The sequence below is a fragment of the Zeus faber genome (genome assembly GCF_960531495.2).
Source record: "Zeus faber genome assembly, chromosome: 17".
NCBI classification, from domain to species: Eukaryota; Metazoa; Chordata; class Actinopteri; order Zeiformes; family Zeidae; genus Zeus; species Zeus faber.
Window position 1 is genome coordinate 14,372,006 of NC_137204.1, and position 15,197 is coordinate 14,387,202.

At 46.6% G+C, this 15,197-nt stretch overlaps 1 protein-coding gene across 1 annotated transcript in view; it reads left to right on the forward strand.

Moving 5' to 3' along the window:
* Window positions 1-2,108: 2,108 nt before the first annotated feature.
* uhrf2 (ubiquitin like with PHD and ring finger domains 2) overlaps window positions 2,109-15,197 on the forward strand; it is a gene marked incomplete at both ends in the record, with an annotated part of 32,920 nt that continues 19,831 nt past the window's right edge. Inside the window, 3 exons of the mRNA XM_080018107.1 lie at window positions 2,109-2,261; window positions 9,606-10,022; window positions 11,711-12,072. Of these exons, the coding sequence (XP_079874233.1) occupies window positions 2,109-2,261; window positions 9,606-10,022; window positions 11,711-12,072 (932 nt within the window). The remainder of the gene's footprint in view (window positions 2,262-9,605; window positions 10,023-11,710; window positions 12,073-15,197) is intronic.

Here is a 15,197-nt window from a genome sequence, read left to right on the forward strand (position 1 = left end):
CACTCGTCAAGAACCGAATCTGTAAAAAGGAGTCGAACCTCCCGCCGCTGTGGCCCGACTGACGCGCAAATATTTTACTTGGGTTTCGTAACACACACCTCGGGTAATTAATACGATTAGCACCCGACTACGCTGCGTAGTCACTGTGCCCCCGAGTGAAAATAGCAGCCGGATAAGATATTGTTATTTAGAAAGACTGCCCCCCCCCCCCCCCCCCATGTTTAACACTAAGTGATGTGGACGGTTTCAAACGTATTTAACTTGTTGTTGCCTGTAAGGGCACATCCCTTGTTTCGCCACTAGGTGTCGCTGAACAACAACAACGCAGCCAGATCCAGGCTCTGCACTGGCGCACATAGGATCATCATTATATGACGCTTCGGGTCGCGTTGCGCGCGTGGTTGAGTTTGCGTGGCTGTACAATATCGACCGTGTTACATCCATTGTTCTTATTATATTTCATCTATTACTACTATATATCTACTGCTAGCGTTCAACTGGCCCATGCTCGGAAGAGAACAGGAAGAAAGTCGAGTGTGCCGTTATGTCGGTTTGTATCAGTGGCCGATGAAGGCCTACGGAGTGATGGTATCACAATAAACTAGTACAAACATTTGTTGTGTTGTCTCGTTTTATTTTATTTTATTTTTTTTTAATTTGATTGAACTTTTGTTGGACATTGTAGGACGAAATCTTTCAAATGACAAAAAGAAAACACGTGTATTTAAAAAAAAAAAAAAAAAAAAAAAGGTCAGTATGCCTACATGGCAGTGATTGTCATCCCTTTTTAATCAAGGACACCCAATTGGTGTAAGACAACGTCTCACACGATTTGATGAAACAATTAGTATTGTTAAGATATGATTTAGTCCAAACTCCCATCGATATAGATGCATACATACATATCTATCTATCTATCTATCTATCTATCTATATACACACACATATATATATATATATATATATATATATATATATATATATATATATATATATATATATATATATTGAGAGAGAGAGATTCAAGATTCAAGATTTGTATTCGTCACTTACATGTACACACTTTCATACATATATGCAGTGAAATGTAATGCAACGCACCCCGGTGATAACACACAATACGTCCTAGGAAAAATGTCTAATGGCCCAACTAACTGACTCCTAAGACGTAATACGGCGAGTCGAATACTTACAGAGTAAAATAAAAAAATATATAGAATAAAATAAAATAAAGAGAGAGAGAGAGACCACAGTGTCACAGATAACAGTTAAACTACGACAAAAAACACGTTGTCCGATGCAGCTACGGATGAAATAACGGTGAACTCGAACCGCCGATCGTTTTTCTCAGGCTTCTCAGGCGGCTCCCCCTGGAACCTGTTGAAGGCCCCCCCCCCCCCCCCTCGGGGTCCGCGGACCCCAGGTTGAGAAACCCTTGCACTTTTTTTTTTTTTTTTTTGTTTCCCCCTCCTCTCCCCCCCCCCCCCCTTCTCCTCTCCTCCCCAGCTAAGCCCCGCGGGTGTAAATAAAGGCGGGCGTCGGCGCGAAAACGACTCAAAACTATTAAACGCCGCGACGCGCGATCTCGGAGCGAGCGAGCGGAAACCGTAACCGACGGGGCCCGGGGCCGCCGCCGCCGCCGCCGCCGCCCGCCCCGGAAAAAAAAAAGAAAAAAAAGAAAAAGAAAAAAAAGCGGACTGCGCCTTTAACTGCGGCTCGGACGCTTCAATGTTGTTTCGCGAGATTTGCTTGGCGCCGCGAGCCCCATGTGAGACACCTCCCGCACGAGCCCTCGTTCCCCTGCAGAGGAACACGCAATGGAGCTCTGAGTATTTCCCGGAGCCATCTACACCTTCTCCGCCCCCCTCTCCCCGGGCCCCTCCGCTCCTGTGTTTCTCCCCCCCCCCTGTTGTTGTTGTTGTTGTTGTTTTTGTTGTTGTTGTTGGAGGGGGGGTTGTTGTGGGTTTTTTTTTTTTTTTTTTTTTTTTTTGTTTTTGTCCCCCCCCCCCCCCCCCTTCTTCTTCTTCTTCTTCTTCCCCCCCTCTTCCTTCCCAAACAACGTCCCCGTCCCCCGTTATTTACCGGAGTCGCGTTCGGGCGGTGCAGCGATGTGGATCCAGATTCGCACCATTGACGGCAAGGAGACGCGCACCGTGGAGGATCTCTCTCGGCTGACCAAGATCGAGTCGCTGCGCTTGAAAATACAGGAGATCTTCCGCGTGAGCCCCGAGCAGCAGCGACTCTTCTACCGGGGGAAGCAGGTAACCGCGGGTTCGATCCCCGTCCGGAGGGGTGGGGGGGGAAGGGGGGGGCCCGTGTGTGTGTGTGTGTGTGTGTGTGTGTGTGTGTGCGGGGGTAGAAGCGCCCGTCTCGCTGCTCCGCGCGGAGCTTCCTGTTTTCACAGGAATTCAACAATAGTTGTTGCGCAAGAGCTGGGGAGGGAGGGAGGGAGGGAGGGGGGGGAGGCATGTAGGTCTCTCTCTCTCTCTCTCTCTACCCCGAAAAAAAACCCCCTAAACCCCCCCCCCCCCAGCAAGGATTTCCACACGAATGCTCCGCGGTGCGTCGTGGTTCCGGCCGGCTCGCCGTGCAACAATGCCCCAAAAGTCGGAGACATGTTTGTTTACATTGCGGAGGGAAGGGAACGTCGCCCTCTGTGTCACAACGAGTCTGCGCCGCGTTCGACCGTGTTTGAAATAAAATTCAGCCTGAATACACGCGGCGAGTGGGTCACATGTGCGTCGCCCACGGCCTCTATTATTATTATTAATAATTATTATTATGATTATGATTATGGCGACGACTATTGTTTTTTTGGGGGGGTTTTTTTCGGAGCCGCGCGGCTCCCCGGCCCGGGGCGAGCACGCATCCTATTTGTTGTGACGATGTCTGGTGCTGAATTAAGGGAAGGAGGAAGACGCGTGGCTCCACGTGCCTCTCCGTCCACGCAAGTGGAGCTGTGTTTACACCCCGAGCCGCCGCGTTCAGCCCCGGACAACGAACGCACCGGACACTGTCGTCGTTATTATTGTGGGTCCAGATAGAAGGGTGCAATGTCAAATGATGTACTTGACCTACGCCATCATGGGATTATATATATTTTTTTTTTAATTTTTTTTTTAAGATAGGTGGGGTGGAACACAATTCGTTTGACATCCTCCTTGGAACTCTGGACTTTCTGTATTTATTCTTTATTTATTAGTAGATATTCATAAGGGTATGCATTGTTTCCGCTTATATTGTCCACACTCAATGGTCCATGATCTCTACAGTTAAGAGACTTGTGTTCCTTTGCCTCAATGGAACTGCTCCGTTTGAATTGTTGTTCTTACCCATTCACACATTTGGCTTCTGTGAAAGCAAGAGAAAGCCTTGATCATGCCTTGTTGTTTATCTCGCTGTGAGGCAGAAGGTAGTACTTCGAGTCAAGAGGTGTCTCTGTCGTATTGTTTATGTTTCACAATGTCCCCTTTGACATTTGTACTGTTTCTGCTATTTATAACTAAAATGAAGGAGAGTGCCAAAGCAGAAGAAGTCATTGCATGTACCAATTAATTAACAACCCTTTACAGTCCATGCTGTAATAAAGTCGTATACATGTATTATAGACCTAGAGGCTAATCTAGAGCTAATGGACGTGTACAGTATATAATCATAATGAAAGTGATACACATTATACATCCATATACGTGGGTATTAGAATGTATTGCTAATATGTTGATGTCCGTTTGGTTATTGTCACTTTGGGTTTGAATCGTCACGGATAGTATAATGTGGTACATATTTGAAACCGAGCTGGTTAACCACTGACCTGAGCAAAAATGTAACAAGCTCAAAGAAAGGGAATTGAAGCTCATTTTTGCAATTTATCCAGGGATAGTAATTCTTTAAAGAAATGTAAACCAATTATGTTCTTTTAAAAATGAATGGATAGCAACGGCACAATATCTAGACAAGCCACGAGGTGTAATGTATGTTCCTCACACAGTGAAGCCATGGAAACAAATGATATAGTAAATAGAATGAGATACGCCTTTGCATTGATTTTGAAGATAACATCTTGATTCATAACATGAATTCATGCATTGATAAAAAAAAACCAGTACGAATAAAATAGCTAACCCACCACTTTATAAATGAATGTAAATGACCATTTATTCCAAAATTGGACAGCTTCATCGTAACTTAATCACTTAAACAAACCGAGAAATGCACACCATCGTAAGGAATGTTATTTCCTCAGAATGAAAATTGAGAACTCTTCCTCTGGGAACTACGAAATGCCGCCTTTTATCTGTGCCTCTGAGAAAGGTTCTTTCTGCCACGGCTGCATGACCAGCATATAACAGCTACGGTTTTAATATTTTAATATGAGGTGTTATTGTCAGGATGTACGGACACATCCGCGTGCACCGAGGTGACTTGTATCTAACTGGTCTTTGAGCTGCATGGCCGAGGAAACACGTTCTGCTGCCATGCATGTTGCGGCTGCTGGCATTTTCAATTCCATTAGTGGATATTGCTTCCCTGGCAAATGACAAATTATTTCTTTATAATGCGTGATGCTTGATCGAGTGGTGGAACAACAAATAATAATGCATTATAGTTTAACTGTGAGCATTTTCCATGTGGTATCAACTTCTTTCTGAAATAACTTTTAACTGTTGCATAAAAGCAATTTTACTAAGATTTAAAACCGACATAAGTGGACTTGTTAAAGGGGGAAAAAAAAACCTCCCGGTTAAAATTTCTCGAAAAACGAACAATTCTCAAGCTACATTTTCAGATGTTCAAGATTACCGTAGCTTTTTTGTAAATTAAAAACGACAATAAAAAGGCCTTCATAGCCTCTGAGGCTCTTCATATCTAGTATCACTGCAGTAAATCTTGGGTTTCCTCCCATAATAAAGCAATGGGTGGGATTGATTTGGGGGATTCCCATTTGTACACTCGAAACCAGCCCGCTTCCATGCAGTCAGTGATTTTCCCCAAACCTGTTGGAACGGCAGACTTTTATTAGAATAACCTCCGTTTCCTTTCAAAATGGCGTCTTGTTTTCTCCTCCGGCTCGCTCGCCGTGCGTGTAGTAGTCCTGTGTGCCCTTGAGTCCGACGGGCCCCAAGCCAACAGCCACGCAGCTCTTTATTGGGACTTTCTGGTTTTCTTTTTTTTTTTCTACTTCTCCGTGCATTTTCTCATTGTTTTATTTTTTTATTGTTTTTTGTTTTTTTTTCTGTTTTTTTCTTTTCTTTTTCTTTTTTCTCCTCAACGTTTTTTAGAACATCTCACGTTACAGTCACAAATAGGCTCCCACACGTCGCTGTCTGCTTGGGCTCTGAGCTCGGCGCCCGCTCTCCCACGTCAAGGCCTTTTTTTTATTAAATCACTGGTTGGAAGATTTGGTTTTCCTTGTATGCTCGGGCACTAGTGAAAGCGTGCCATTTGTGATTTGTAGCCGCGTTTATACTGCTGTTATTTTACGTTTTCGTCGGTCAGAAGTCTTTAAACTTTCATCGAATGCATAATGCTGTGGTTTCATATCGTGTTTTCAAGTCTTGAGAGGATACTTTTTACGAGATGTTGAACTGCGCGCAGAGATTTAGACGAGTTTGAACCATGCTTGTGCGGGGACACACCCTTCTTATATCAGGCCGGACAAAGCAAAGAGCTGAACCAGTCTGACCGAAGGGGGCCTTGATGTGGAGTCCGATTTCAAGATTTTGTCAATCCCTTACCTGGGCTATTTCCTGCCTTATGTGTGTGTGGCGCAACGTTATTTATTGGTTAGATGTACCACCTTCTTAAAGTGGCGTTTCAGATTTTTTTTATTTTTATGTTTATCCTTGTTTTCTATTTACCCAGGATTGGTTGTCGATGGACAAATAGGATCTTCTTCTAATCCAACCATCACCAGGTTTTCTAGAGTCCGTCTAAATCACACATAATGCCGCTGAAGCCCATCCTGGCAAATTAAAGCCATAATTTAAAACATGTGGTCCACGGAGGATAAGAGTGACCGCAAAATATACAATTTTAGGGACTTTTAGTAATCGTAACCTTGTCATGACTTGAAATGGCTAAGGACGACTGCCCATTGGTAGTCTGCCCATTGGTGGATAGAAAGTATTTTGGAGTCCCTCTATATATTCAAATGTAGTTTTTTTATATTACGTTAGATTTGTCAATAATCAATGTATGTTCCATGACGTAAAGTAGAAAATAACGATAAAGATGGATTTTTTTTTTTTAAACTACCTCTTTTGACGTCTGCTCTCCACCCAAGAAGTCTGCACATGTAGCTTTCCCCCTCCAACAGAAAGATAATTTTCCAGCCCCAGTTTGTTGTCACTGCCAAGACGTTATGTTTTTGCCCCAATTTGGTTGTCAGTCTGTTGGCTTACAAAATGTTCATAACAGTTTGGACATGCTCCCTGTATCATTACATCATGATAGTGGGGGGGAGTTATGGCACTAAAGGATGCTTTGACTCCCAAAACTGCCTTGATGGAAGTCTGTACTGTACTGACTGCTTTCTGGCTCTGTTTTAACCCTTTACCCTGAGTGTTTAAACCAGCTATGTGAAAGTGAAGTGTTGCCAAAATGTACGAGTGATAGGGATGCACCGGTTGTGAAATTATGGCCCAATACCGATGTTTAAAATAACAATTTCGCCGATGCCGATAGCGATGTTTTCCGAGTTCCCCTGAACACAGCATCACCAACAGTTTTCCGAGTTCCCATGAAACGCAGCGTCACTTCCTGCTTGGAGTGCCGCAGAGAGCCCCGTCTGTGTGTTCTAAAATCGATCGCGGGTGGCGTCGTTCTCTCGGCCCGATTAAAAAAATAATAATAATAATAATAATATTAAAAAAGCTCAAATGTGTCACCTAATTTACCTGGGCGGCCCCGCCCGAGTCCCTGTGTGGTGAAACTCTGGATAAACAGCGGCCACAGCCATCAATGAATATCAACTTATTTGCCTATAGTTCGATGGCAAAATCAACTCCAATCTGTTTCTCCAAAAATAACAATGGTCAACGCTAACGCAAAATCTTAATCCAAAAGGCCCCGGATTGCTCACTGCTGTCAGCTGTATGTGTGGATTTGTGGTGGCTCTGGTTTAGGTGCTGTACGTCATGTAGAATTTCTCTGCCACAAGTGGGTCATCCGTCGATGGTAGTAACGAATGTTCCTCTTTTTTTTTTTTTTTTTTCCTGGTATTGGCCAAATCTGATGAAACGCTTGGCAACAGTACTGTCACTACGAGAGGTAGTATGGCTCGTCTTCGTTAACCGATCACTAAGTATCAGCATCTGAAACAAACGTGGGTGCGGTGGTTTTTGTACTCGAGTGTGGAAAAACACCAATTTGTGGACAAGGAGGCGGGAATGCTCACGGTCCTATATCGTTTAAAAACCGCAGTATTTGAATTCTTATTGAGGAAAAATGCTGGTGAGCTACCAGCGGGAATCAGATTGTGAGAACACCCAAAATGGGAAAAACTGCGTGAGCTCCACCTGTACCGCAAAATGGAATTCATTAGAAATTGTGATGAAGGGACACACAGGGCAGACATGGGAGACGGTGGAAAGGCAGGAAAAAAAAACAAAAAAACCCAAAAAACCCATGTTATTGTTTTTTGGAAATGACCTATTTATTCCATCACACTCTCCATCGCTCTCCTCTAAAGCAGCCTGTGGGCAGGGAGGGGGACAGTGGATAATTCCACCACAGATGGAGGAGTGGTGGATGGGCGCTCGAGTTCGGATGAAGGGCCAATTTCAGCACATTCAGGCAGTTTGAGGTTGAATGGTGGTCAGTTGACGTGTATTTGTCGCCGTACCTTTCATGTATCCTGGATTCAATGGAGCCGCAGGTCTTTGAGTGTCCGCCCGGGCACAAAAGGGGACTAGGGCGGGCACAGGCCACCCGAGCGATGCTGTGCCCCCTTTCGGATAAGAGGGACGGACGGCATCATTTATCTCATTATTGAGACGTTGTGTTGATTTTTTTTCACTAAGTTACTTAACCATGAATTTTATTCATGTCCTTCGTCGCCACGTAAAGGCAATCTGCTTGTGATAATGCCAAGGCCAAATTTAAAGATAAGGCTGATATGTAATAGACTTGGATTTCTTTGTGGCATTTTGCTCAAATATTTGACTTCATTATACCAACGGGTCAGTTGCTTTTTTAGTCAAATCCTCCAAAATACCATTGTGGTGATCTACTTTGTGTTGTCGTGCCAATGGCGCGTCTGGTATATTTTCGGCCAAGTGTCTTTTCAAAAATCTCTGAATGGAACTTGAATCTATATTGCATCAGCAATTTAGGCCTATACCAAACTGTTTCTCCTTTTAAGGTCGAGGTAAAAATTATTTTATTTATCGGTTAACGGCCATAGGAAACACCAAATTTGTTCTTTGGTTCTTAGATACAGCATAAGGAATACGTGTTGTCTGCAGGCCTGATTATCTTTGTATTTACCCACTTTCTATGCCTTCTTCTATAAAACCCTGCGCTGGAGTTCCCTCAAACCGCTGTGCACGGCGGTGATATTAGTCGGTTGTCACTTTGTCTGCCGGCTGTTTTTTTTTTTTTTTTTTTTTGCGCCAATGTTCCTCTGATCTAAATTTCATGAGACCATTAAAAACGGGGAGGGATGGGGAAATTGCCCTCGCCCTCGCTCTCCACTGCTACGTATCCATCGCCGCTCCTTGCCTCCTGATAACGAGGAGGCAGAGGGAAGCCGGAGAGCGGCGGCCATGCTCGTCTCCCCGGCACAATGACCGCGTGAGGTCGAGGGAAGAGATGAATCGCTGAATGTCTACGACGGGTCCACATATACGCTTCGACTAGATCCAATAAATAAATAAATGATGTTAAGCGATGGAATCGAACGGTTCAGAATTGATTATTTTTATTTTTTTCTGTTATCCCAAGCAAAGCCATTTTATGCCACCGTGATTAAATGATGGCGCACCATATGAGAGAGAGAGAGAGAGAGAGAGAGAGAGAGAGAGAGAGAGAGAGAGAGAGAGAGAGAGAGAGAGAGAGAGAGAGAGAGAGAGAGAGAGAGAGAGAGAGAGAGAGAGAGAGAGAGAGAGAGAGAGAGAGAGAGAGAGAGAGAGAGAGAGAGAGAGAGAGAGATTCACTGCCGCCTTTCTTTGGTGTGGATGCACAGGGAATTCCATTTGGTATGAAATAAACTAAATTAAGAGGAATTTTTGGATTTACAGCTCGCAGTTAATTTGCCGGCTTCACACAACTGCTTCCCGCTGAGTCAAACACAGGTTGTTGCGGATGGCACACTTGGATATTTACAGGCGTGGAGATAGAGCTTTTCGTTTGCTCGTGGCCTCTGGACGCTTCGGTGCGGTGCGGTTTCAACACATTGGGAAGGAAAATAACCGAGCCGAGCGCGGGAACGGCGTCCCTTCCAGTGTCCTTGACAGGCGGCCGGCGTATTTGGCAGGGGATGTATTAGTCTACATTTGGGTTTGGGTTGATGCGCGCCGATAACTGGGTGAAATTGCATGACGCGCGCACGCAGGTCTTTGCATCTGTTTCCCCACGGCCAACATTGTACATGTGCTCTGTTTCAGATGGAAGATGGCCAAACACTGTTTGACTACAACGTGGGCCTCAACGACATCGTCCAGCTGCTGATCCGCTCTCAGAGCGACCCCCCTGACGGCCCCGTCCCTGACGAGCCCATGGCCGACGCTTGCGGCGCCGCCGCCTCTCCACCCAGTTCCTGCCCTACGAGCCAAAACGCCGCGGCCCCCGTCGCAACCGCAACCGCGGCTATTCCCGCCGACACAAATGACAGTACTGTAGTGAACAATAAAAGCAGCGGCATCTCTACCAGCACCTCTAACCTTTCCGAGCCGGAACCCGCCGCCACCGGTAACTCGACCGGTAAGAAAAACGGGTCCGGGTCGTCCAGCCCGGTACGGGACACGCAGCCATCCACGTCCAGCAGAAGCACACTGGCCGATCCAGGCATCGGAGTGTACAAGGTAAGAAGTGACTTTTCCACATCTCTCTACCTTAATTCCCCCTTCTGTTGTGACGACAGCGTACAAGAGGCAAAGACATATTCTGTGATAATCCTGTTTGGCTGCTGGTCCATCCAGCCTACAGGGGGCCTCCAGCAGCACAGGCCCGACTAGACGTTACAAACTGGGCTTAATCACCCGGACATATGCCAGATCACACACCACACAAACACACACACACACACACACACACACCTAGAAACACAGCCCAAAAAAACAGGACGGCCCCTCTTGAAGGGGTGTGTTGTTTTGTTTTATTGGGGATTTGTGATGCGTGTCTGTCTGTTCGCCTGTGATCCCTTCGAGATCTGGTGTTTTGCACCCGGATATATCAGACCGTGTCTGGGTGAGATTGAGATGCCTCGTGTCTTCTTACGTATAAAGTGTATTAATGCCGGCCCCCGAATTGACCAACGTGACGATTATTACTGACACGGGCATCTTTTCACTGACACCATTGAAAAGGGGCGTTTAAATTAAAGATTTGACACCTGCGTGTTAAATCTCACCTCGTCCGCTGAGCTGTCCCAGTGTCATTATGCAGGATTCTTTATCTCCTCGGTCCGCGCCGCCACTGTCCTTCACTGTTTTGCCACCGACATCCCATCCGGAGCATTTAGTCATTTTTTCGAAGGAGGATGTTCGTTTTTATCATGATGTACCGATTGCATTAGTCACTCAGAATTGCCCGGCTTAATATTTTTTATTGATGGCACTTTGGCCATTTTATGTTTTTTGTTGACCTCATTTGAGTGAATGAAAGCAGCCAAATGTAAGTGCTTGGGATGATTGTGAGATGGGAAAAAAAAAAAAGTGTAACTGAAAGTTACTCAATAAACATTTTCTAGACCTGAGAAATTAAGCAATAGGTCAGAGAATTGTGATTTTCCATTTTGTCCAGATAGTTTAACCCTTTTTAAGGATTTACAGATATGATCAAATGAAGAACCACTTTTACTGTCTGTAAATTTGTGTTTTCCATCCGACCACTCGAGTATCTGAGAAGTACCTTTGAAGATGACAGAGGCGCTTCTTGAATGTGGGTGGTTTGGATGATCGGTTTCGGTATCTGCATCTAATGCCAGGTCTGACCGGGGTCCGTGTCTGTCCTTTGTCCTCCGGAGACTTGATTAGGAAATTGTTAAAATCTCAAAATCAAATGTGTCATCATCAATTTTTTTCAAGTCCCGCTAATGTTCAGCCCTTTGCTGGGTCGAAAAAATAAATACAAGGCTGACTGATGCTGAGAGGTTTATCTGGAGAATTACAGCTACGCTCGCCTCATTTCTCGTGATTGTTCTAACACAGTAAAATCAATCCCGGTATAATGACCCGTAATAATGTGAACGTCTTATATCTTAATGGAACTTCATTCAAAATCAGTTGCGATGAGAGTGACGCTCAGACTTAAATACCCAGTCTTTTTTTAATTTCTCCGTCGGGATTTGTCTTAATGAATAAAAGGACTGAAAATAAAAAGGATTCACTATTGGATTGAGAATCCCCAGAGGCTCCACTGTAAGGAGCCTCTGCCGGTCTTGAGCCACTCGCCTTGCGTCGATTCACCGATAGTCGATTACTCCGCAGTCGTACGGGAGGATCGTACATGACCGGGGACGAAGGCAAACCGTGTGCTTGTGTCTCCCCAGATCAACGAGCTGGTGGACTGCAGGGACGTGAGCATCGGCGCCTGGTTCGAGGCCTCCATCGAGAGCGTCACACGCGCCCCAAAGGGACAGACGCCCCCGACCAAAGGCAAGGTGGGACGGCCGCCCAAAAGGACTAACGGCAAGCTGGAGGCCGAGCCCGGGCAGGCCCAGAACCAGAGCCAAACCAACACAGCCGCAGCCGCAACCGCAACCACGGACACTAATGGGAATAATGTTGTGTCGAACTCGGACAGTAGCGGAGCCTCCACCTCTCAGACGGACTCTATGGTGGCGGCCAAATGCTCGGCAGGAGAGACCAAGGAGCGGGACGAAGATGTGATTTACCATATCAAATACGAAGAGTAAGTGGTGGATCCTTGCGCTCGTGACCTAACCGCACCGGGAGGATCATCCGCGGACGTGGCGGCGTTCGTCCCGGACGAGCCTCTGAGACGACGGGGCAGGCCGCTGGAATTACTCCTGAGTTTCAGGTTGCGGGGCAAAAAAAACCAAAAAACAAAAAAAAAATTCTTACCCGACGGTAACCCCCGGGCCACACTAGAACTGCTTCAGATACGCTGCCACGTTAATCAGTATGTATGTATTATAGTATTTTTTTGCCTCAGCTCTCGGCTGTTTTTCCCGGGCGCAAAGCATGAACCGGAGCGTAGATCCCCGTAGAGGTCCATTCAAAAGATGTATTTAATGAAAATAGTGAGTTTGCAAGCCTGGTATGCATCAACCACATATATAAAAACGCTGATGTGCGTCGCTAGCGCAGATTACTTTTTCACCGCAACAAATTAAACTTCACTTACGTCCATAAAATATTACCTTTCCAGCAGGAAAACAAATCTCACAACCCAGGATTATGAGACGTCAGATTTTACTTCACATCCGGGAGGTTGTTCGGGCTTCCCCGTTCTATTTCAGTTGTGTTCGCGCTTTATCAGTCAGGCACCTGGCGGGGCAGCTCAGGTAGTCTCGGCGGACGCACGCGCGCGCGCACGCATGCACACCCACACACACACACACACACACACACACACACACACACACACACACACACACACAGACAGACTGATAGAGTTGTCGAAACGCAGCTTTGTGGATTTGTGCATTTTCCAAAAAAAAAAGAAAATTGTGACAATATATTAAATCAACAAAGGAATAATCTACAGTTTAAAGGACGCTTTCGTTATAACAAAGAGGCGGCGCCCGATCGCCAAGTTGGCGTCTTTACTCATGCGGTAGCCCGGCCACGCTCGTCAGAACAGTGCGACCAAATGAAATGACGGAAACGGCTGATTAATAATGCAGTGTATCGCTACGAGGTCGATACCTTCATTCCGCTGAGTTAATTCACCGGGGTGAAAATGGACGTCGACAATCGAGACGATATCTCCCCCCCCCCCCCCCGAAAGAAAACAAACCTAGAAATAGCGCCGAGGGGTAAAATATAACGCCGACTTTGTATTTGTGCCACCGGAGAAATGCGTTCCCTGCGACATCTACGGAGCACACATTTTATTTATTTATTTGTTTTCATGGTTTATTATAGGAAATGCTCGCGGAGAGGATTTGCAAGCTGTATTTGCATGCTCCCGCGGTGTGAGTCCGGATGATTCTTTGAGCCCTGCTGCAGAGAAAACATGTTCCAGGTGTTTCCAGAGCGCTCAGCCGTCACAGCCCCACTCGGACGCAAAGCGCCGTGGACGCTGCTCCCTCTAGCGCACGGCCAAAGGCATAATCATTTTTTATTTATTTATTTTTATCTGCAATTTCTTTTTCGCTTTTTTTTTTTTTCGACACAACGGAACGCGGGAAGAATACCCTAGTTAAGAGTAGGCCCGCGATCGTCCACATGTGGGTCTGCGAAGCCCGGGCGTCCTCATTCACGGTATCGACCCACGTCTGTAATTCCTGGCGGTGCCGCTGAAGGACGGCAGACAGCCATGTCGAATGGCTGCCCGGGCCCTCCGGCGGGCTGCGCCTTCCCCCCGCGCAGATCCTGGGATGGAGACAGGGTGTCGTGTGTACGGCGGTGCTACAATTTAGACTCATCTGTGTCACCGCCCCCCACACCCCCACCCCCACCCCCACCCCCACCCCCAACAAATTCATTCAAAAGCACCCGTTTCCATGGTAACCAGCGAGTTCTTGAGAGCGCTACTTTTTTCCTTTCCTCCTTCCTCTTTGTCTGTAATTACTGTGAATACGCCACTGGTGAGGCGGACCCTTGTGTGCGTGAGTTTGTTTGTGCACGTGCAGTAGTGTGTGTGTGTGTGTGTTTGTGTGCGCATGCGCGCGCGTGTGTGTGTGTGTGTGTGTGCGTGCGCACGCGCGCGCGTGTGTATGTACGCGTGGCGATCACAAGACGCCAAACCAGGGAAATAAATTTTAGGCGTGTCAGGCAGCAAAATGCGCCCTGAGAAGGCAGCGTACATCCCCTGTGCCGCCAGTATTATGGTTTTAATTGAAATCCCACTGTCCAGGCTGCGCTGAGGGAAAGCGTCCTGCAGGGGCAGTGGACACAGACGGAGCCTTTGTTCGCCCCAAACCCGCTGCGAAACATCCGCTGTGTTTTTAATGATGGGACAACTGCAAAAATGCCGACTAGCGGTGGCTATCAGCAGGCTCAATTTCACCGTGATATTTTCTTTTTTCGCTCGGCTCCCCTCGCCGTATAAAGCACCGTTCCAATCCACCCATCCCTAAACCCAACCCCCACAAGCGCACCTACAGTCCCAGCCGCGCCTGCATAATCTGAGACGATAAACCAGCCCCGTGAAATAGGACCCCCCCCCCAACCCCCCCACCCCCAAAATACTGGCAGCGTGGCACAGAAAGAATTTGCTTTTCATTATTTTGTCAATAGATTTCAGCTCTGTAGCATCAAAGACATTATTTTGCCTGCAGATCAGCGCTTATTTTTTATTCTTACATTTTTTTTTCCCCTCCGACTATTGGCGTTCAAACTGTCCCACTGGTGTCGGCAGCGTCGTGGAGACGACTATCTCGCTATCCAGCGCCTAATTGGATGACACAATATTTAATTCGTACATGACACTGAAAATCGTGTGATGTCACGGGGCTGTCGGGAAGCGCCGCGCCTTCCAGATTAGGACGATTTCAAAAGACGCTTTTTAAGTCCGGTGGCGCCCACCCGGGTCTCGGTTACACACCGAGGAGAGCTTCGCAGAAATGCTGCAGCCGCTTGTTAAGGCTCAGCCAGACACGGCGTTACTCACTTCCCTCCGCCCGTAAACCGTTCTCTCGGCTCTCTCCCTCATCCGCTCTTTATGGACGCCAGCCCCGCGCGCAGTGATATAAACGCTGGTTTTTAGAAAGATGTTGGAATTCATTGATGCTCTTCTGCTCGGCCGTTCAGGGTGGCAAGCCTCGTTGTTATTGGGAGCAAAGCCCAGTAGTTCTGTGTGTACTAATTGCATTCCACTTCATTTCTAAGCTTTATTCTGGATTGCAT